The 22,080-nt window shown below is 36.3% G+C and overlaps 1 protein-coding gene across 3 annotated transcripts in view; it reads right to left on the reverse strand.

Moving 5' to 3' along the window:
* The window catches only part of MYB (MYB proto-oncogene, transcription factor), a 39,374-nt gene that overhangs the window by 6,017 nt on the left and 11,277 nt on the right, over positions 1 to 22,080 (reverse strand). Inside the window, exons 5-15 of one of the 3 annotated variants that reach the window (XM_026705394.2) lie at positions 20,740 to 20,960; positions 18,326 to 18,551; positions 16,774 to 16,854; positions 15,660 to 15,764; positions 12,822 to 13,076; positions 11,034 to 11,399; positions 9,798 to 9,940; positions 8,199 to 8,313; positions 7,310 to 7,435; positions 5,246 to 5,356; positions 4,061 to 4,168 (exon numbers count right to left, since the gene is read on the reverse strand). In XM_026705394.2, coding sequence (XP_026561179.1) covers positions 4,061 to 4,168; positions 5,246 to 5,356; positions 7,310 to 7,435; positions 8,199 to 8,313; positions 9,798 to 9,940; positions 11,034 to 11,399; positions 12,822 to 13,076; positions 15,660 to 15,764; positions 16,774 to 16,854; positions 18,326 to 18,551; positions 20,740 to 20,960 — 1,857 coding nt within the window. The remainder of the gene's footprint in view (positions 1 to 4,060; positions 4,169 to 5,245; positions 5,357 to 7,309; positions 7,436 to 8,198; positions 8,314 to 9,797; positions 9,941 to 11,033; positions 11,400 to 12,821; positions 13,077 to 15,659; positions 15,765 to 16,773; positions 16,855 to 18,325; positions 18,552 to 20,739; positions 20,961 to 22,080) is intronic. The other 2 variants (XM_026705398.2, XM_026705400.2) reach the window with 2 other exon arrangements.

Below are 22,080 nucleotides of genomic sequence, written 5' to 3' on the forward strand. Positions count from 1 at the left end.
ATTCACGTCGCTCTCATAGGAGCTGGGAATATGTTCAATTGTTATGACATGCCAGGTTTAGAAGTTGGTTTTGCATACATGAGCCCTTGGAATTCTCAGCTATTAATTTCATACTTATTTATTCACATATACATTCATTTCCAAAACAGGATGAATGTTAAATAGCCCTTCCTGACTTCTGGTAATATTTCACTAATCTATTTATTTTTTAATTAAATGGGTTATGATGGCTAACTGTTTGTTTTATAATATAAAGTTATAATATTAAACGATATTAAAGAGAAACAGAATAAAAGTAATCCGGAAGAAAGAAAGCTGTTTCTTTCTAAGGTACAAGTACTGTAATTGCATGGATGCTTATTAGGGTAAAACAAAAGCTTTGGATCCTATAGGAAGAAGGGAAGGAAAAATCACAATCAGGGTTTGCTAGACACCAATGAAAACTTCCAAACCCTCTGAAATTATGACTAGTCTTGGAGCCTACTTGCTTCCAGGGGAATAGAAAAAGACCTCCACAGCCAAGGAGACATATTGAAACCAATGAGTTTTTGCTGCCTATAGTGAACAGAATGCTGCTGCTTTTGTTTCTTCTCGTTGTCTTCTTGAGATGACTGCTCAAAAGCAAAACATGCTGCCTAAACAGTGACCCATTTTCTAGGCAGGTTTGAAGACAAACTTTTGTGATCTAGTCCTAGAGCAGCCATCCTTGGTCTGGATGCCCTCCTGTACTACACATTTGAAGTCCCAGAATAAATGATAACGGCCATACGAACTATAGAACTCTAGGAGTTGTAATCTATCCATCTTGAAGCATTCTTACAGCGGGGAAGGTTTTCCTGCAGGAATGCTTTATTAATCAACATTAGCATCCAGATACCCACACAGCGTCCTTCTTAAATGATGCTCACTAATAGATGTTTAGGATTCTACCCACTTAAAGTTGCCCCTCATTAAAAATGGCCTTTACCATAAACCACTAATTTTTCACTAACTGCCATGTGACAATGCCATACACAGATCAAGGCAACAGTGGTTCTCATGTTTGTATTTCCTTCTTTTCAATACAGTCTAGTTAGGACTACTTTTAACTTGGTCGTGCCCCATCAATGGCAGCCTGCATATTTTGCATTAGACCACGGATCCTATGAAATTGTGGGCAATCCTTGTCATCCTCTCACCCTCTCTTGCAAAAGGCATTTCTTTTTCAAAGCAGATTTCCTGTTAGCACTTTTTAAAAGTTAAAATATGGATAACAAAGATAACTTTTGTATGTTTACATTATGTTCACATATTACCATCAAACCATGGAAGATTTTCAGCTGTGTCACTCTTAGTTCATTTTGTTACATCATTAATCCTGCCTGCATAGCCTTCCTCTGGCAACAAAATTATCTCACTTATCCTGTAACATGTCTTCTTTTGCCTCAGGGGAGAGTGAACAGTAAACAAGCTCTCCAGAGTTTAACTGGGATATCCAGTTAAGTAAAAGTGAACCTCCAGGGAAAACACAGCAGGAAAGGCAAGACTGTGCAAAGGTGCTTTCTTAAACCTACTCAATGTAATGGCAGATTCACATATTACATTTTCCTGCAAATAAGTACCCATGAAACAAGGCCAGGTCAAACTAGTCTTCTCCCTTCTGCCATTGTCTATGCTAGAGAACTCCAAATATTTTCAGTAAAATGTTTTTTCTAAAAATATGCCTGAAAATTATTATACATTGATATATAGGAAGAAAATATTAGAATTCATTCATGTATATTGAAAATATATCCTGATATATAGAAATGATTTTACATATAGAATGTAGCATAGCTTTCTTAATCTTCAAGAGTAATAAAATGAACGAATGAGCTGCCCAAACCTAGTGAAGTCAACACTACTCAATCAATTAGTCTAAGTTTAAAATATTTTCTCCTCTGATAGTGGCAGCTCTTCCTTATCTCTCTCTGCAGTCATATAAAAATTATTATGACCTCCAGAGCCCCTAAGGTGGGTTTTGCTGAATTATGGTGCTTCTGCAAAAAAAATATTATCTTCGAGCAACACTTATATGAAAAGTTTATTTCAAACAGAATCCCACCCATCTATCTTACTTCTACATCTGAATTGTTAAGTGTCCATAAGCAAAGGAGACAACCGCTAAAGCACTTTCACTGCATGAGATCAGAACATATTGAGGAGCCTCATAACTTTTTTTTTTTTGCTAGTTCACTTCCTGCAAGAAATACCACACCAAAATTGTTGTGTATTGACATCAGAGATCCATCTTAGGAAAAATGACCAAAGGAGGAATAAACATAATAAAAGCTGGCAACCCAATCCAGAAATGAATTATGCCCAAATGCCTGGAACAGTGCGGAGGGCAGGAAATTTAGCTTCTCTGTACATTTCCATATGGCTCTCAAAAGGCATCACCATCTTTTTAGGTTAACAAAGGGAGGAAACATCATTTACAAACATATTTTCCCTTTTTTTGATCCAGCCCACCAAGCCATTGAATGGACTACTTAATAGCTTCTAGATCCTGATTAGAAAGGGGAAATGGATCAGGAAGTACACCATCTGAGTTCCCACATTCAAAGATTTAAACAACTGCACACAAACACAGATTTACAGTCTAAAAGTCTCTGGCTATCCAAGAACTGGAATGGGAAAAAGCCCATTTATTTCCCATTTGTGAGTTCACACTAAAGAAATAACAATCTAATGCCAATTTTAAGTTAAGGTAACAAGCCATTTCTGTTTCATGTACTTAGGGAATAATTGTTTCTACTGTATTTATTTACATAAATAGCAGTAATAAAATAGTCTACATATACTGTTGGCTCAGCTCTGTAGAAGTGATTAAGAATAAATTCGCATGAACTTAGCCAACATAGCAGTAATTGTTGTCTAATTTATATTTGCAAATAGCAAAGCCGGAGGCAAATTTCTATGTGTTTAATGCCTATGAGACACTTTCAAGCATTATCACTCCCTTAATAGATGAAATACAGTAGATTTTCATCATTAGGTCATTTTGTGTCAGAACAAGAAGCATGTGAATCTAATCTTGTCTACAGTAGTTATCCTAGATTCTACTGAACTGTGAGAGTTGTTTCTTATCATTACGTTCTGCTTCCAGGCTTCCTGTAGGTATTTAGCAGACTGCAGTGAGAAACCAGATAGTAAACTAGACACAGATCTTTGGTTTCATCTTCATCTTTATGATTATAAAAATGCAATGTATATCCAACTATTCAGGAATAACGTTGCTTATTTCAAAATGACTTATGAGTGGACATCCACAAGATTGTACTGCAAAGGTTTTCACATCAGTTTTCTATTGGAAGCTAATTAAAAGAGTCAGAGCACTGATCCGGTTGGCTCAGTATTTTCCATGCAGACTACCAAAGTGGTTCTGTAGACAGAAGTTCTTTTCAAGTCTATCTGAAGATGTCTGGTACTCTATTAGAGATACGCATTCCCATTCATAACAACTCTGAGTTCTATCACTCAAAAAGGCAATCCTACAAGGTTTGCTACTATTCCATTCAACTCAAACCTCAGACTTCAAACTGAGTTTCATGTGGTTATCTGGTTGAAAATAACCTGATCTGAAGAAGTTCATATTTCACTGTTACAAAAACAAGGACACCAGAAACGGGGAGTCAAAAGATATCGATGTTTCTTGGCTTCCTTTTCCTTTACACTTCAACAGGGCACCCCAAATCACTCCCTCCCACACACACACACAGACTACAGAAGAAAAGAATGCCACTTTTCCACTACTGTCAACAAAAGGCAACAGGTTCATTTATAATGTTTTCCCAAAAGCTTCTTTTTCCTGTAGAAATCATCTACTTGGTCAATAATACTGGATTCAATAGCTAATTAGGTTTGTGTTAAATTTTTATGCAAACACATCTACAACATTTTCCCCTTATACAATAAAGTGAGATCTTCAAGTTTTACAAAGTATTCTCTGATTGAAAGAATTATTTCTCTATTTGGAAGTAAGTTCAAGAAGTATCTATGGAATTTTAAATTTTCATTAAAAATTAATGAAAATTTTTACCTGAAGCGGACTACTTGATGATCTAGTTCTATGAAATGTGAATAATTTATGATTGTTATCTTCTTCTTCTGATGTAGGCATCTTTAAATGTGAACTGGTCAGCAGATTCTGGAAAAACACACACACAATAAAATCTTAACAGTGTAAGAATGATGTATAATATTGAATGGATTATTTACGATATAATGTAATAGGACTGTTTGCTTATTTCTCTCCACCCTCCTTTCCACCTTATTACATTGTATTTAAAGAATATTTGGAAATCTGGAGGATTCAAATATTGGAATCCTTTGAAAAAATAAAGCAGACAGCAGATAAAATTAGAAGAACTTTAAAAGACAGCACTACATACAAATAGTTCTTGAGTTATGGGACAAGAATTCACAGCATTAAGCATAAAACATGATGTCAAATGATTGTATTGCTTAGTGATGGGAATTCTGGTAGTTGTAACCGCACAACTGCACAGGTCGTCAAAGAACGAACTCAGATGACCATAAAGAGAAGAGATGTGAGTTCCAGTAAAGTCAGCTGGCTGGCAAAAGCTTACCTAGTACTATAAAGCATCGGTGGATTATGAAGAGATGGTTGATAAAGTGACAACTTGCACTCCCGCTGGCTTCGCCACTGACAGCTTGTGGGAAACTAGCAGGGAAGGTCGCAAATGGTGATCCATGTGAACTGGATGCCAAGTGCTCAAAGTGTGGTCACTATGACTATGGGAATACTGTGATGGCTGCAACTTTGCAGACTCGGTTCATAAGTCCCCCTTGTTCAGTGCTGTTGTAACTCTGAACTGTCACTGAACAAGTGGTCATAATTCAAGGACTATCTGCACAGTCCTCTAAATTGTCACAGTATTTATCTGAAAGAGCTTTTTAAAGAACTTCAAATGAATGTCTGAACTGACATTACGCTGATGTTATACACTCAAACCAAGTCATATTAACAATGTGGCTACTAAATAATGCAGGACCAAAATCTGGCAGTTAAGAAGAGGAAAAAATTATCTTGAAGTAGCTACTGAGAAGAGTTAACAACTACGAAGAAACAACTAGAAGTAAACTAGTAGGGAAAAGGGGAAAATTCTTCTTTTAGCCTCGAACCAATCAAGGTTGCACAAAGAAAAACCACAACAAAAACACCCTAGCCCAAGATGTTGAGATGTAGGGCATTAATACATACAGGCACGTCTTCTGCTGACGATGCATATGGAAAGAGCTGTGCATTTAGCCCTTCCCCTTCCCAACTATTTGAGCAAAGGAAGTTTTCTGCTTTCCCTACTGGAGAATCCACCTGTAGGCAGGAACAAAAGCATATTAAGATAGAGTTGATTGACACATTCTGTCTTGCCTAACAGCAAGTGCATTTTGACATAAGCTTTGGCACAAAACTTAATCCAGTCAGCATACAATGTCCTGAATTGTCCTGATCCACACAACAGAGATAAGCGAAGTGTTTCGCGTTTGAAACAGCTGTTTTGGGTGTTGTTCTGAGTGTGAAAGAAAACACACCATTTTGTCTCAACATGAAAGCATTTAGAGTGTTTGGACTGGGCTGTTTGATGAATTATGATTAGGTTGCTTTCTTCAAATCTTTTCCACCTTAACCACCAGAGCAGCAGGAGCCCATTATGTCCTTGCTGCTATTGCTTTAGCCTTTGTGCGGTAATACAGGAATGAAGTGTTGAAAAGAAACAATGGAACACAGGTAGAAGATCACTGGAGCTGCCTGGTAAATTATTGCTTTTCAAAAAGGTGACTTAAGAATTCATCTGAATGCACTGGTGGGTCCCATTGATGTAGATAATGCAAAAGTGTATATTTGTGTGCATTGCTTTGCTTCACACAGATGTATTATTAATGCTACAGAAGCTATTTAAATGTAAATACTACTGGTGCAATACTGGCTTGCTCAAATTTCCCATGCATATGCATGCTTTTAGAACTTGTTTTAATGTTACTGTGGTATTATTCATGCAATTCAAAAGCACTAGCAGACTTTCTTTCCCCCTGGCACTTCACTAGACACCCCTCTATGAAAGCAAAAACATCAGGAAAAGACACAAGGACATAATTGTTTTTACTGAGTTTGTTCTTGGCTGTCAAGCTAATTGCAAAAGAAAGAAAGAAAGAAGATTTACACAAAAAAAGTCAAAAGAATAAAACAGTCAAAACTTTAGGATAGTCTCTCACAGAAATGTACTAATTAAAAATAATATTAAATAATCTAGCTGCTCTTTTTTGTCTCGCAACCTATTGGCTGAGTGATCCATGAGGTTTGTTTTAAGAAACTGAAAATATTTTTTTTTTTGCTGAATGGGTAAAAAATGGGTGGATAATAACAGATGCTAATCAAAATAGATTTCTCAGTTGATGAACTGCATACCTATTGTCTCTAAAGCATTTTAAGTTAATATTCAATTAAAATTTTTTAGCAGTTAGGATATAAACCTTAGTCAGCATGACTACCAATCTGCTTACTCTTCTTGCCCTAAAGTGAAAAGTAAGGAACTAACAGCTGATAAGAAGTTACTAGAACCGGAATAATTAAAGTATTTTTGAGTTTTGTTCTGAAGGAACACAGAACATTCAAGTGCTCAATTACTCCAAAGGAACAAGCCAACTCAACAAGCCAATTCAAATCCTTCTGAGAGAGCATTTTGAATGGGGTAGATCTGTTCCAAGCTTGAAATAAATGGATTTCCTGTGTCATGCACACTTCTAACAATGAACTCCAGCACTCAGGATCTGTTCACTTTAAACAGATTTAAACTTGCTCTTATTTGATTGATATAAGATGAATTTAGCCAGATTCCAAAGGCATTTGTTTTCTACTAAAGATTGCATACTATGTTGAAATATGTCTTTTTACTGACGGGATTATAAGCCTGGACATGTTTTGTTAAATGCAAATTATCACTCTGCCACTGATATCCAAAATAATCTAATCTTAATAGATAAAGTAAAATAAGCCCTAGTGAAGCAGGGCTTCACTAGGGCTTATTTGGAAGTCAGAAATAGCAGTACTGTACTATCTTTATAGGACAATTAAATCTATTGGCAATTTCATGTGTTAATTTCAATTAACCAAAGTTTCTCAAAAATGTAAATTGGAATAGCAAGTTCTTTTCTGAAAGTAACCTGCCAAAGTTGATTTCCTGAGGCAGTGCCTAAAGTGATTAAGAAGCATTTGTTGACAAACTGAATGGAACTTAATGTAACCTTAAGTAAATATGGTTTAACTTGCCTCTTGTTTGATTTTCTTCAGCAAAGGGGAACCATTTTCACATAGGCTGGATACAATACAAGTTTCATCAGACTCCTGTTTGATGACATCTTGCAAGTCATCTACCAGGTGAGTTGGTGTTTGAGGCTAAAAGGAAGAGAAGGAAACACATCTGAACAGCAGAAAATGCCTTATAATAGAGCTAAAACCCAGAGCTTTATGTCATTTGCTGTTGGGCTCCTAAATTGCTTCCCCAAATTGCCACAAAAGCTTAATGTGACCTCAGGAAAAGAAATGGTATTATCTATATTTAAATCACTATAGGCGCAAATTAAATTAAATCCAATTTGATCCTACTAACTTTCTGCATGCAGTTCTTGGCTTGTTATAGCCAAGAGTAGTCATGTTCCTCCATTCCCAAAGATTATGTCCTACCGGAGCTTCCAAAGAAACCTCATTAAATCACTTGCTAGCTTCTTATTTCTTTTTTTTTTTAATCAGTTCTGAAATTCTAACAGGCCTTCACTTTGGCCAGACTGGATGCAGACATGCCTTCTCCTGTCTGTTGTGGTACTACAAAAACATTTCCTTTCATAGTTCGTAGCTTTTCATTGCTCTTTCTACAAAGAATCCCCAATGACTTAAATAAATAAATCATATCCTGAAGAAATTTCTGAGTAAGACAGCACGACTTCTATTTATCTGTTCTTCTGCAGGCCATTGGCTGCATATATCTTTCTGAGTTCACCCTATCTGCCTTTCCCTAGGTCTGATATTTATATTAATGTCATTTCTTTTCATCTTTATATATTTTCACTTTTGCTTGTTTTATTTATTTTTTCTGACTTCTATCCATATGGCTGTAACAAAGGTTTGATTAATCATTAAATTAGTGCCCTTTTTTTCTTACCAGCATTTTTAGGGGTCCGTATTTTAATTCTTGAGCTGCAATTGCATTTTTAAATGGAGTTGGTGTTCTAGGAGAACTCTCTAATATTGATCTTTTGATAGCTGGAGTTCTGAAACTTACCAAAGTAAAAGAAATAAAAGAGTTGGTGGGGGGGGGAGAGGGAAACAAGTTTCAATACATTAGCTGAAACATTTCGCTTAGAATACAACTAGAGTATTGCAAGAATTAGAATGTGTTACGGCTGCAAATTCCCAGTTTCACTCTCCCATTTATATTATGGAAATATTCATACTGGCTTGTGGTACAGTCAAGCCAGGTGTATTTATTTATTTGTTTTGTTTGTTAAATTTATTTGCACGCAATTATTCCAACACTTACAAGATGATATATAATACGAAATTTGTTTAGCACTGTACATGCAGTCCTCATTAAGCAACAGTTTGAAGTTATGATGGTACTCAAGAACGTGACCGGTCACCTTTCTTCATAGTTGTGACAGTCCCAGCATCCCCATGGTGGTCACATAATTGCCATCTGGCCACTCATCAACTGGCTCACAATTGCAACAGTCACAGAATCATTGTCATGAGATCACCATTTATTTGCAACCTTCATTGCTGCTTTCTGACAAGCAAAGTCAATGGGAAAGCTGGCTGGAAGTAGCAAATGGCGATCGCAAGACTAATAGGGCCCAGGGACTATGGGGTAATTGCCCTCATAAGTCAGCACATAAGTCACATGACACTGCACTTTATAACTGCATCGCTTAGCAACAGAGTTGCTGGTGTCAATTACCACTACTAAACAAGGCCTACAAGGCCTACCTGTTTTTTAAATAAAGTAAATTACCTGGTGTAAATAAAGTACTTATTGTGAATACAGAATGAATCAATACGAGGTATATACCTATACGAGGTACATCATAATGAACCTATACGAGGTAGTCCTCGACTTACAACAGTTCCTTTAGTGACCATGTGAAGTTACAACAGAGCTGAAAAGTTTTTCACTTATGACCATTGCAGCATCTCCATGATATGATCAAAATCCAGATGTTTGGCAACTGATTCATAATTAAGATCACTGTTGTGTCCCAAATTCATGTGATCCCCCTTGACAACCTTCTGACAAGCACAGTCAATGGGGGAAGCCAGAATCACTTAACAATGATGTTACTAATTTAAGAACTGCAGTGATTCATTTAACAAACGTGGCAAGAAAAGTCATAAAATGGGACAAAACTCACTTAACTAATTTTTCACTTAGCAACCTAAATTTTGGGCTCCAATGTGGACATAAGTTGAGGACTATCTGTATTATATATTTTACAAACAGTTTTATAGAAAGGATTCTGCTGTAAAAGGATAATAGGAAGATGTAACTCTCAAACCCATGACAAAACTCTCTTTATGTATATCTTGCCACCTTAATCACATTGAAAGGGGCAACATCACTTGAGTGCTTTAAGCACCAAGCTATCCTTCACCTAGACAAAGGAGAAAATAATTTGCATAGCAATTCCACACAAGTACAAAATATCTGCAACATTCTCACTAAGAGTTGAAACTGCTGCCAAAAGTATAATTTAAGAAGACTTACGAATTACTTTCTTTCTGGCTCTTAAATGCTTGGTCTTTTTGAAGAGGCGTTGTAACAGCAACTTTGTGAGTACATAGGGGAGTGGAATTTAAAATAGGATTGTCCAGATCCAGACTTTCTTGGATAGAAGAAGTGCTGAAGAACTGCAAAGGTGTATTTGTATGGGATTAATGGTTTATTAAATGGTTTATTTATTATTTGAAATAGTGTAATCAAGTAAAACCAAGAGAAGTAAAGAAAAGGAATTCAGTGTAACTTTGTGCATCAGTACTAATTTCATGTAAGAATGTGAATGCTGTTATGCATTTTGATTATCATATTTCCAAAATTTTACATTTCTATTGCTTAAGCTTATTCAAATCCATTTCTTTAGATTTGTTCCAAGATGATATTTAAAGAATAACTACCTATTTCAATGGAATTTTAGCTATCAGGGAAGAACAAATTTGCTTTCTGAATCCTCCAGCTAAAGTAGAACAAACATAGGAGGTTTTTTCTTAAATAGAAACAGATAAGGAAACATTAATTCATATTTTCCTTGTTAAAACATTACTTTGCTTTAACAGCATGGGTGATGCACAGAGCTTTTAAAATGTAAATATTTGATTTTGTTTGCCAAAGACTATTACAATTTTTTTTAAAAACCCCAGAACTGCAGTACTAGTAAAGATGAATTTATTAACTCATCATTTTAGATTGTTCCAAGAAAGTCCAGCAGTTTATTTAAGCAAACACATTTATGTTTAAATCTTCTATGTGACCAAGACAATTTAAGCATATCCATTCAACATTTGTAAGTCACATGACACAATTCCTCCAATACCCTCCAAATTTATTTTCATTATTAGGTTAATGTGATTTTCTTTTTGAAAAAATGAACTTGTTAGTACATAATTTGGAAGTTATTGTTTAACCCAAATTCTGGGATTATATGAAATATCTTACAAAATGGATGAAATAAAAAATGATTATGGGAAACAGGAATGCTAATTTTGGACAGATGAAGGAATTTACAAGTCAGAGTAAAGCAAACAGACAACAAATCCTCCCCAAATCATCAAAAATTAAGTATATAGGTAAGTTAGATTGTTTGCTCTCCAAACTCAACAGTGGGTAGATTCAAAATCAGAATGCATTAACAAGCAGAGCAGGAATTAGTCATTTGCCCCAAAGATTAGTTTCCCTGTGACTCTACTGACTTAGAGAATTAGTAACATTTAAACAGAATTGCTCTACCTGGGAAGGAGAGAAAGGCAGGCTTTTGACAGGGGAATGCTTAGGAGTTGAGCTGCTGACTTCAGCAAGAATGAAGGACTTATTATGACCATTGGCTAAATGGTTCATGGGATGGCTTCTCTTTGCACGCAGAATGACCAATGGAGCCGGGCCACCTTTGGAGCCAGTCAAGGACTTTGGTAAGGCAAAGGAATCCTGACTCAACATGGCTCTGCTCAAGTCTGCAAGAGGGTGTCCTGCAGGCCTACACACACTGCTGTCTGTTTTCTGAAGCTGTGGGGTTCTGTCTGAGGGAACCTGGGTAGGTGAAGCATATGATGTTTCTGAGAATTCAAAGCTGCTGAGATCAACGCTTGACGACAGATCCTGGAAACAATGGGGGAAGCCACGAGTCTATGAGAGAGTGCATATTCCTCCTACCTATTTTAAGAAGCTCAACTGAATTACCAACATAACAGCATTAACCAAAGGAGAAAGATCGGTTCCTTTTAAACTGAGTTTGACCCAGTAGTGATACTTTCCCGAAATATAAAAATTAAGACACAAACCATCCTAATGGTATATTCCAAAAAAGAACAAGCTTTATCTCAAACTGGCTGTTCATTCGATTATAAAAAGTCTTGTTACAGAAATATATTTTATAAAATATATTTTACTTATACAATAGCAACATCCTTAAATGGAAAATTGTGTATCAATCAGTATTTATAATATTATTAATTTCATGTATTTTTAGTTTATTAAAACTTGTCTCAAATTACAGTGCTTCTTACTCTTTAGTTAGAATCTTTAAAAATACAATGATTTTATTGAAATTATGATAAAAGAAAACCATCAGCACTATAAAGAAGCTGGGATCCAAAAGTCTAATATATTACTGAAATAGAAGATTTAATATGGTATTACTTTTATAGCTTACGTAATGTTTTTGCTATAATTAGGCAAATCATATTATTTATGAAGTTTGTTTGTTTATTTTATTATTTTTATGCCACTCATCATCTTCCTACAAGGTGACTCTGGGTGGTTATTCAGTGAATAACTGTTTCATCTGAACATTCATATTGAGCACAATTTCCAGAATGCATGCATTCTACATTTATATGAATTTAATAAATACTACATTCCTCAAACTAGGCAAACCCAAGATTAGGGTAACCTGTTCTTACTCAGCAATACTTGTATTATTTAATAAGATGTAACAAGACTTAATTCCAAGTAGCCATATAAATGACTGAACTTTAAGAAACTTATGAAACAAACATTTTAGTAGCCATACAGCAATTGTGAAAATTGTTACAGGTAGCCCTCTACTTATAACAGTTCATTTAGGGATCATTCAAAGTTACAATGGTACTGAAAAAAAGTGACATGACCGTTTTTCAGAGTTACGACCTTTACAGTATCCTCATGATGATATGATCAAAATTCAGATGCTTGGCAACTGGTTCATACTTATGACCATTGCTGTGTCCCGTGTTATCACCTTTTGTGACCTTCTGACTAGCAAAGTCCATGGGGAAGCCAGATTCACCCTAACAAATATGGCAAAAAAAGTCGTAAAATGCGGCAAAGCTCACTTAACAAATTTCTCACTTGGCAACAGAAATGTTGGGCTCGATAGTGGTCATGAGTAGAGGACTACCTGTATTTAGCCTTTTAAGCTGGTGGCATGAACATTTAGAAAAGAATGACCATACATATATATATATGTAAACCCCACTGTTGTAGACACAGCAGGCAGATTCCCCTAACAGTCACATTTTAGAAGGTGATCGTTCTACTTACGGAATCTATTAGCTGAAGTGTTTCTGCAAATTCTAAGAGATTCTTAACATTATCCAGGAAGTTACTCTGGTGAACAATCATGCACCTTGCAGGGGATGCACTTTCTTCAGGCAAGCAGCCGTGGTCCATTGGTGGGGAGGCAGTGCAGTGATGCTCCCCCAAAGAGGAAAGGGCTGCACCATTACCGCTGGTTCTGGTATTGTCTGCAATTGTGGTGCTGTGCCATCCTGGATAATCTGAAGTGTGATTCTGAGTCTAAAAAGAGGGGGAAGCGGGGATGAGAAGGGAAAGTGGAGAAAGAAAAAGAAAGGCAGGAGGAACTTACTAATGAAATTGCACAAGGCGTCAGATGGCTGTTGAAGGAAAAGATAAAAGTGGTTGCATCATTTAAGCACTTAATGCCTATGAAACAGTTGTCAAGATGTTTCCTTTCATCAGTGCAGCAAGAGCGGGATTTTAGAAGGGTAGAAGATTTATAGCTCTCATTTTGGCATTACCTCATTTTGGGCAACAACTCTGCATCCTGGGCAAGTAAGTATAATTTTAAGCTACACAATCATGGCGTTGTTTCACCAAAGTAGCTGAATTCATTTTTCTGGTGAGAAGCAAAGAAATGGCAGGTTTTCTCTAATACAAGCTCACGCTTGTCTGTTCCTAAAGGATTTAGAAATTAAATCTTTTAGGTCTTCTCCATTATCACATCTGAAGTCACCTGAACTGGTCTGATTTATTTTTATGGGTCAAGATTAGAACCAGCATTGACTTTTGGGGGACTTTTTCCTATCCCTGTTTAGTACCACAGCTTACACCAATGCAATGGAAAGGCTGTAAAATCAATGTGGTTAAGAAAGCAAAAAAGCAAATTAATAGAAGTCTCTTTATAGTATAACCATGCAAGATAAGAAATTGCAAAATTGAAATAAATAAAAATTAGAAGTGGCCGAACCAAAATGGCATGCACACAGTTGCTTTGTCGTATTAACTAGAAATTAAACATTAATAGAATTCAATTATACACAGAAGTTTCTGCTGGCTACCACTGGGTTTTTTTTCCTGCAATACCTGTATTAATTCATTTCATAAGTTGGTCTGTATTTTTTTGTTTCTTTTTTAAAAGAAACAGGGAGGGAAAACAAATTTATTTATTAAAGTAATAGCCAGCTCTGGTTTGATTCATGCAGTTATGGAATCTAACTCCTTAAAGAAAACATGAAAAGGATCATAAAATTACTTGGACCGTGATTCCCAAACCACTTGGAACTGCAGTCTCCCAAGCCAATTAAACTAGATGCAACATGTCCACGATGCAATAGGTATGCCAAAAGTGGCCCAGGCAAAGGATGCTTATGGCATTCTGAAAAGCATCAGGTAAGCAGGGTGTGGACAGAGGGAGGCTTCACTCTTCACCCGCTTCTTTCCTGTTACTCATTTGCTGGTGAGAAGAGAGGTACTGGGGTTTGGGCGGAGGGAAGAGCTACACATGTCTTGTATTATTATTAATAGTATGGTTGGTTGCACAATAAGCCAGATGTTTAGACTGGATTTGGCAAGTGCTGTTTGATGGTATTAAAGGAATCGTCGCAGGATGTGGGCTGTTCAAAGTAAAGCTACCTTTTCCAATTGTCTGGTGGCGATTTTCTCGATGTCAGTAATGTTCAAGTCGTGCTCCAGTTATTCTAGAGTTGCACCTAAGGTGCCTATTGCTATTAGCAATAGCACTTACGACTTATATACCGGTTTACAGTGCTTTACAGCCCTCTCTAGAGAGTCAGCCTATTGCCCCCAGTAATCTGGGCCCTCATTTTACCCATCTCGGAAGGATGAAAGGCTGAGTCAGCCTTGAGCCTGGTGGGGTTTGAACTGCCAAACTGCAGTTCAAACTGCACCAGGCTGGCAGTCAGTAGAAGTAGCGTGCAGTACTGCACTGTAACCACTGCACCAACAAGGCTCATTATTGCTCCTGTAATATTCTTGCCTGCTATTGTCCTCACCACAACACTGCAAGGTGGGATGGACTAAGAGAGAGTTAACTGCCCTAAGCCGCTCACATGGCTTTCATACTTAAGGAAAGCCTAAAACTTAAGACTTCTGATTTTTAGGACAGTACCTTCACCATTACATCAAAATGGCTTTAATATGTGTAAAATATTTAATATTTAAAGGAAGAGTCAACATCATTGTTCATTTGGATTCCTCTCAAGTTTTCATTTTTCTGTCCCTAAGTTCAATTCATCCTATTTCTACACTGGGTTGACTGTGCGTTATGCAGTTTTTTTAAACTGCATAAAAAGTATAGATCTTTCTTGTGTATATTTGGTCCCATAGATGTATTTCACATGCAATTTTTCCTAGCATATGTTCTTTGCAAATGAGTAATGATCCATTTCTCTAAGTAATATCAACTACTAAAAATATTTCTGAGTGTATTATTCACTTTTGCACATACTTCTTCATCGGAGAACTGCAAAATCCAAATGATTTTTCATTTTGCATTATTTTGGAAATGTGAAATGACATATTGGATGAAAAGGGTGGCCATTAAATTAAACATTCTATGGAAGTTTCAGAATCACAGGACAAAGTAACATGTAGCTGAAGAAATCCACCATGGAGAGACAAAATGCAAGAGTTAGACACTACATTTCCATTATGTGCAAAATAATGTCATATCTCATATTTAATCTCAGCATAAACCAGGTAAGAAGTCTATAATATTTTGTCCCAGTCAATGGAAATATAGAGTCCCAATTAGTATCCTAAAAAGAGAGAAAATGAAGGAAGAGGAAGAGAGAAGCACTGGGGTAAAGCTGCTATCCCTCCATCCAAGTACATTCTTACTGGTAATGCCTGCTGCCCTTTCAGTTCATTCTCAGTCGACATTAGTAGCAACTCTAATTCCTTTATTCGTTTTTCTTTCTCAGGGTCTTCATCATTATAGTGTCTCTGAAATTAAGAGTTAAGGGAAAAGAGAAAGTAAAGACCCAGCCAGGTGCTGCAGTCACCATGATAAGAATGGCCCCTACCATGTTGTAGATAGGCCTAAGAGCAGGGGTGGGATTCTACCGGTTCTGTCCGGCTCTACAGAACCAGTAGCTCTGAAGAGCAGCAGACACAGAATCGGTTCTGTGTCTGCTGCTGTTTTGGCCAACCCGTCAGCCCGGGCTCTTACCTGTCCTTTATTTCCTGCTTTTTCAACCACAGCAGCTTTGTGTGGCACAGCTGCGGTTGAAAAAGCAGGAAAAAAAGGGCTTTTCGAACCGCTGCGCACCCACATGCAGCGCTGCTCAGCTGTCCAGGCAGCTCAGCAGTCAAAATTGCACGCGCGTGACACAGAGAAACAGAACAGGTAGTTATGCCGGTTGAATCCCATCCCTGCCTAAGAGACTTCTACTGGCTGAAGAATGCCTCCACTAAACTTTTATAGAGATTCACGTTGAGAACATGACACTAAAGATATCATTTCTGGAGTGATTTCTAACTTTGAAATTCTCATTTCAACATTGCATCCTCTCTGATCTCCTTTTTAGAATGTAAATAAAACACTAGTTTCCCTGATAACTGGGTTGAGCAAATTAGAGGTTAAATTCAATCAAGTATGCCTCCTTTCTTGGAATATATTTTCCCCTTCTGCTTTTGCAGTTTTTCTCACCAAATTTGAGTATATGTTGCTCAGCTAGTTTCTTCTAAAACGGTGTTTCCCTATCTTGTAAACCTGAAGATGTATAGACTTGAACTCCCAGAATTCCACACCTTTTCAAGATTGGAATCAAATTTGCTAATACTAGACTAGAGCTGGCCACAGCATTTTACCTACAAAATTATTTCTTTAACATTTGCCATAAAACATAAAAAAGCTTTGCTTTTGCTTGACTGCAAAATAAAGTATTTGCATCTAATTTCACATCAGATCTACATCAAATTGACTCTTCAAATTATCTTTAAAATCATCTACCTGAATAGCTGCAGCAGCTGGCTGGGGTACATTAACAATATTTACATGAAGTGCTACTGGATATGGGATCTGAGGAGAGACCTACACCAAAAAAATGAACAAAGCAAAACACAAATTTTAAAAATGTAAATTATTTGTCATGCTAAAATACTTCCCAATTACATAATTGGTTTAAAGAAACAACAAAAGCTTTCACGTTAATCATTCTGTTTCCTTGAAATGCAACAGTGTGTTCTTTTGAAGTTAACAATTTCAATAAAAATTTACAAGGAAGTTTTCAAGTAGCCAGGTAATTAGTAGCAAAAACAACCACAACAAATTGGTGGCATCACGACCACTGCCATTAGGGCCACTCCTGGAATGATAGATTTTTTTTTTTATCATATCCAGCAGAAAATTAAAGAATTCTGTTCTTGCCTTTTAGAATTAATTGCTGGTTTGCAATAGACCTTAATGCTTCATAAACATTAACAGAAAAATATGGATAAACCATTATGGCAGTGAATCTAGAATATCATGTTCTCTGTTATAGCTCAGATATGAAGAACAGAACACAATTACCTATTGTGTTACCTTACATAAAAATGCACAACCATGTGATGCTACCCACCTCCAAGTCCTGAAATAATTCACCTCAACATTTCATTTTATCTCAAACGTTATGCAAGTTAAAATTAAAAACCCAAAGAAAATATACATACTTGTCTTATAAGTTGACATTTTCTGAGTCCTGGCAAATTTTGAATAGTTTTTTCTATACTTTCAAATTATTCCATGCATAATAACAAATTACATTTTTTAAAAGGGCCTTGCTGGATTTTTGGAGATTTTCTTACATCTATTTTATGCAATTAGTAATGATTATGACATATATCCATGTACAGTGTAACTAATAAACTAATTACTTGGTCTCTAGCCAGTTTATAGACTAGCAGATGTGTAGATTAGGAGAAAGGTATATATTTAGGTCCAAAGGATGTGTAAGTTTTTTCTTTGCATTAACTTGCAATGTATTATTAAAGTTAAAAAATTAAAACATTTACAGTATCATCAAAAAAGATAATAGGTGCCTCTCTGCATTTACTTCACTGTGATCTAGAGTCAAAAATATTGAGCTGTCTGAGCATATTTACTGACAAGAGTTGTTTGCAAGAAGAAGCAATTTAGAGAACGATCCTATAGAAGTTCAGGCAAAAGTGAGTTCCATTTTAAGCAAGCTTTATTCTCAGTAAAGTCAATGCAGGCCTACTTTCAGAGGGTAATCCTTTGTGCGTTTATTTAGAAAATCTCAGTTTTTAGTGTAATATATTTACATAAAAATCTACAAGTTAACTGAGAAATCCTAATTAGCACTTTTCCTGGCCACCCAGTATAATCTAGGAGTATCTAATGCTGATCCAACCAAAAACAACGTAAACATCAATGGTATTTTGGGTCACAGACACCTCATATCCAAACAAGATACTACTGTCAAATTGCATTATGGATGCAACTGCACTATTTCAATTGCTGAGAAATCTAACTTTTAATCCAACAGTTTCCATTAGCTTACATTTTGCGTCTCAGAAATATGGTAATACGAATAGTCATTGGCCGCTGCGGCTTGAGTGTCTGTTGCCAGATGCACAGAAGGTGGAGTATGGGTAAAACCCATTAAATGATTGTTCTTTGGAAAACCTGAAGGCTGGTTGACTTTTGAAGACTCTTGAAGATAACCTTCTTGCTCAACCTTTCGACGCATTGTAGAATTCCAATGGTTTTTGATAGCATTATCAGTTCTGCACAAGAACATTGGCAAAAGAAAAAATATATGTTGCACAAACAGAATTTTCAGACCTAATTATGTTGACTGGGAAGAAAAAATTATTTAATTATTATGAGTTTTACTTAACGTTTCAGAACTCTAGTAGGAGCTTCCTATGGAGCTTCAAGATGCTTATTTCACTCTGTATTTTAGTTAACCCACTATCTCTTTTTAACTAGCCACAAAATACAATAATACATTGCTACATGCAAAGCAAATCTCCCAACCACTCCTGAAGCCAACTCATATTAGCCTTCTCCCATCCCAGACATTGCATCCCTAACGTAAAGTTCACGTTGGGGACATGGAGCAACTTCCTGATTTTTTAGTATGTATCAGGGCTCCTCATTTGTGAAATATAAAGGGAAATCTGCCAGGCTAAAAGGAACCTGGCTGCATGAAACCAATGAACATATTTAATGCAAAAGGGATTTCCTCCTCCTATTCTCTAGACTAATGAATTAAACCAATGAAATAGGCAAATGAAAGAAATAGCTGCTTGAATTCAAGTTCTATCTGAGAAATACATGAGCAACAAGAATCTAGAAGTGGTTAAAGAGATGGCTAGAAGTGGTTAAAGAGATGGATGAAATTAATCACTTCCAAAATCTTCTAAGGTCAATGGAGCTGTATTATAACAACTATTATTTACCCTCACAGACCTTCTGCACCCCATCCATTTGGGTTCTTGGTTAACTTTAGAAGCCTTAGCAAAACTGGGTAAATTTGGTATATTCTTTTAGAAGAGTGTTACGGTAGTCTACAAACAGCAAGGGGATAACAGGTTTTAACTATTACTTCTAGTTACAGAGACAGAACAATTGTTAACAGTTGACAACTATACTTAGGACCTATTTCCAGCTTTTCCACATTCTTATAAGAAAAATGGATTGCCTACGTGTTTGGTCCACTCTAGCGTAGCTTGATCATACAACAGCCAGTCTACAGTAGGGGGTTTTTTAAATTTTTTTTGCAATCTTTAAAAGAAGTCAAGATATGGTATTACATTATGAAAAATATATTCACGACAAGCACTTTGTACATTAATTAGAAAAAAAAGGAAGTTGATTATGCTTCCTCTTTTTTTGTATCCACAGGAATCTGAATAGTAGGACATGGATCTCTATACAGCACTCATAGAAATGTCCATAAGCCAGTGTCACTTCTCATCTAATTCTGATTGTCATAGAAGCATTAAGTACAATGATTCTTGCTTTCTGGCGATATAGGAGATAATCTATGCAATCATATGAAGGAATCTATAGATCAGACATAATTGAGAAAATGGCCTCTAGAAAGAAGCTATATTAATAAAGCTTCAACACAAAACATACATCTTATCTAGCTTGTTGCTGCAATCACACAAAATGTAGATGGAACACTGGCTTAATTCACAAAGTTATATAAGTTTTACTTCACACTCCTGTGTGCAAAGTTTTTCCGCTTCATACCTGCATTTTCTCCAGACTTGATAAAATTATTTTGCAGACATTAAGGCATGGGCAGGCATTTTTTTTTTTTTTGGGGGGGGGGGTGGCTGAGGGTTCAAAGGGGTGTTTTTTAATCCATTATTTTGGCTTTAATCCATTATTAGAGGGAAGCTGTGATTATGAAGGGAAGAAGATGAAAATGCAAGTATTTTACTTCACAAAAGTGTTAACCTAATTTATCCCCACTTCTTTGTTGTTGCTAAGCACAACCTTTAAGATATACAGCTGTGTATTTTAGCCCTTCTTCTGTTAACGTGCAATGCTATGATCCAATGGCACCCCACAACTCACGAGTTTCAGACTGACCCTTGTATGAAAAACTTGGAACAAAAAATACAACAGGGAAATGTATTATTAAGCAAAAAAAAAATCATTGCTGCAAAAGCATGCATTAGGAAAACTGGATATAAAAATGTATTAGAAATATGCAAAAAAAAGGTATCCAAATTTTTTAGATTTTGTTTTTTAAAGATACATAACTAAACTTTAACTGAAAAAAATTATAAATGGAATTAAACCTGTCAGACTTGTCTATCACTTGATGTATTATAACGTAACAGATAGCAACCTTTATTTTTTTTAAAGTGCAGAATATTTTTCTGCTTAAAAAAAGGTCAAAAAAGCTCTTCACTCCATCCAGGTTTCTTTTCAATTGTTATGTTCTGACCTTACCGTCCAGGTAGCAACTTTGCAATTTCTGCCCATCTGTTCCCAAGCCTCTTGTGTGCCTGATAAATAATTCTATCCTCTTCCTCCGTCCAGGATGTTTTTTTCACTTCTGGATTCAAATGGTTGTGCCAACGCTCCCTGCATTGTTTCCCAATCCTTCCCTTTAAGTGCTTGGCGATGACAGACCAGCGTTTAGGGCCGTATTTCTGTACAAGCTCTATTACCTGCAAATAAATAACAATGGTATAGAATAGAATAGAATAGAATACTTTATTGGCCAAGTGTGATTGGACACCCAAGGAATTTGTCTAGGTGCAAATGCTCTCAGTGTACATAAAAGATACATTTGTCAACAACATTCGTCAACAACAACAACAATATAAAGAACTATCTCTAGTGGTTAAGTGTTATATAAGTAGAGCCAAACTGAAATCACTATACTGCACCAAATAATTGCCTGCTACCTGATTAGAGAAATCTTAATAAAAAAAACCACAGTGAATTCCAATTTCAACTTCTAAACAAGCTCCCCTAATTTGCAGCAGACTTCAATCTCCCTCCCTCAATATGTTTTGGATGACTCCAATGCTCAGAAACAGCCTGCTGAAATGAAAGGATATTCACTGTGGTGATTTTATTCTGTATTTGAAATTCTTTCTTCCACCAAGATTGGAGTACTCATCTCAAATGACCTAAGTGCTAGAGCCCACTGTAACTACATAGCCAAAAAGGCGTTAAGAGTTGTTAACCTAATCTTACGTAGCTTTTTCTCTGGTAATATTACACTAATAACTAGAGCGTACAAAACATTTGCTAGACCAATACTCAAATACAGCTCATCAGTCTGGAACCCACACTGCGTATCTGATATTAACACAGTTGAGAAAGTCCAGAAATATTTCACAAGAAGAGTTCTCCACTCCTCTACTCGTTGCAGAATACCTTATGCCACCAGACTTAAAATTCTAGACCTAGAAAACCTAAAACTACGCCGCTTTCGGTCCAATCTAAGTGTAGTATATAAAATCATACACTGCAATGTCCTACCAGTCAATGAATACTTCGGCTTCAACCATAACAATACAAGAGCAAACAATAGATACAAACTCAAGGTTAATTGCACCAAACTTGATTGCAGGAAATACGACTTCAGCAACAGAGTGGTCAATGTCTGGAATATTCTACCTGACTGTGTTTTTTTTCTCCCCAACCCCCAAAAACTTTAACCTTAGACAGTCTACTACTGATCTCACACCTTTCCTATTAGGTCTGTAGGGGGCGTGCATAAGCACACCAACGTGCCTACTGTCCCTGTCCTATTGTTTCTTTTATATATTTTTTATT

This window comes from Pseudonaja textilis, chromosome 1, assembly GCF_049901715.1.
Source record: "Pseudonaja textilis isolate UNSWEBS1 chromosome 1, rPseTex1.2, whole genome shotgun sequence".
NCBI lineage: Eukaryota > Metazoa > Chordata > Lepidosauria > Squamata > Elapidae > Pseudonaja > Pseudonaja textilis.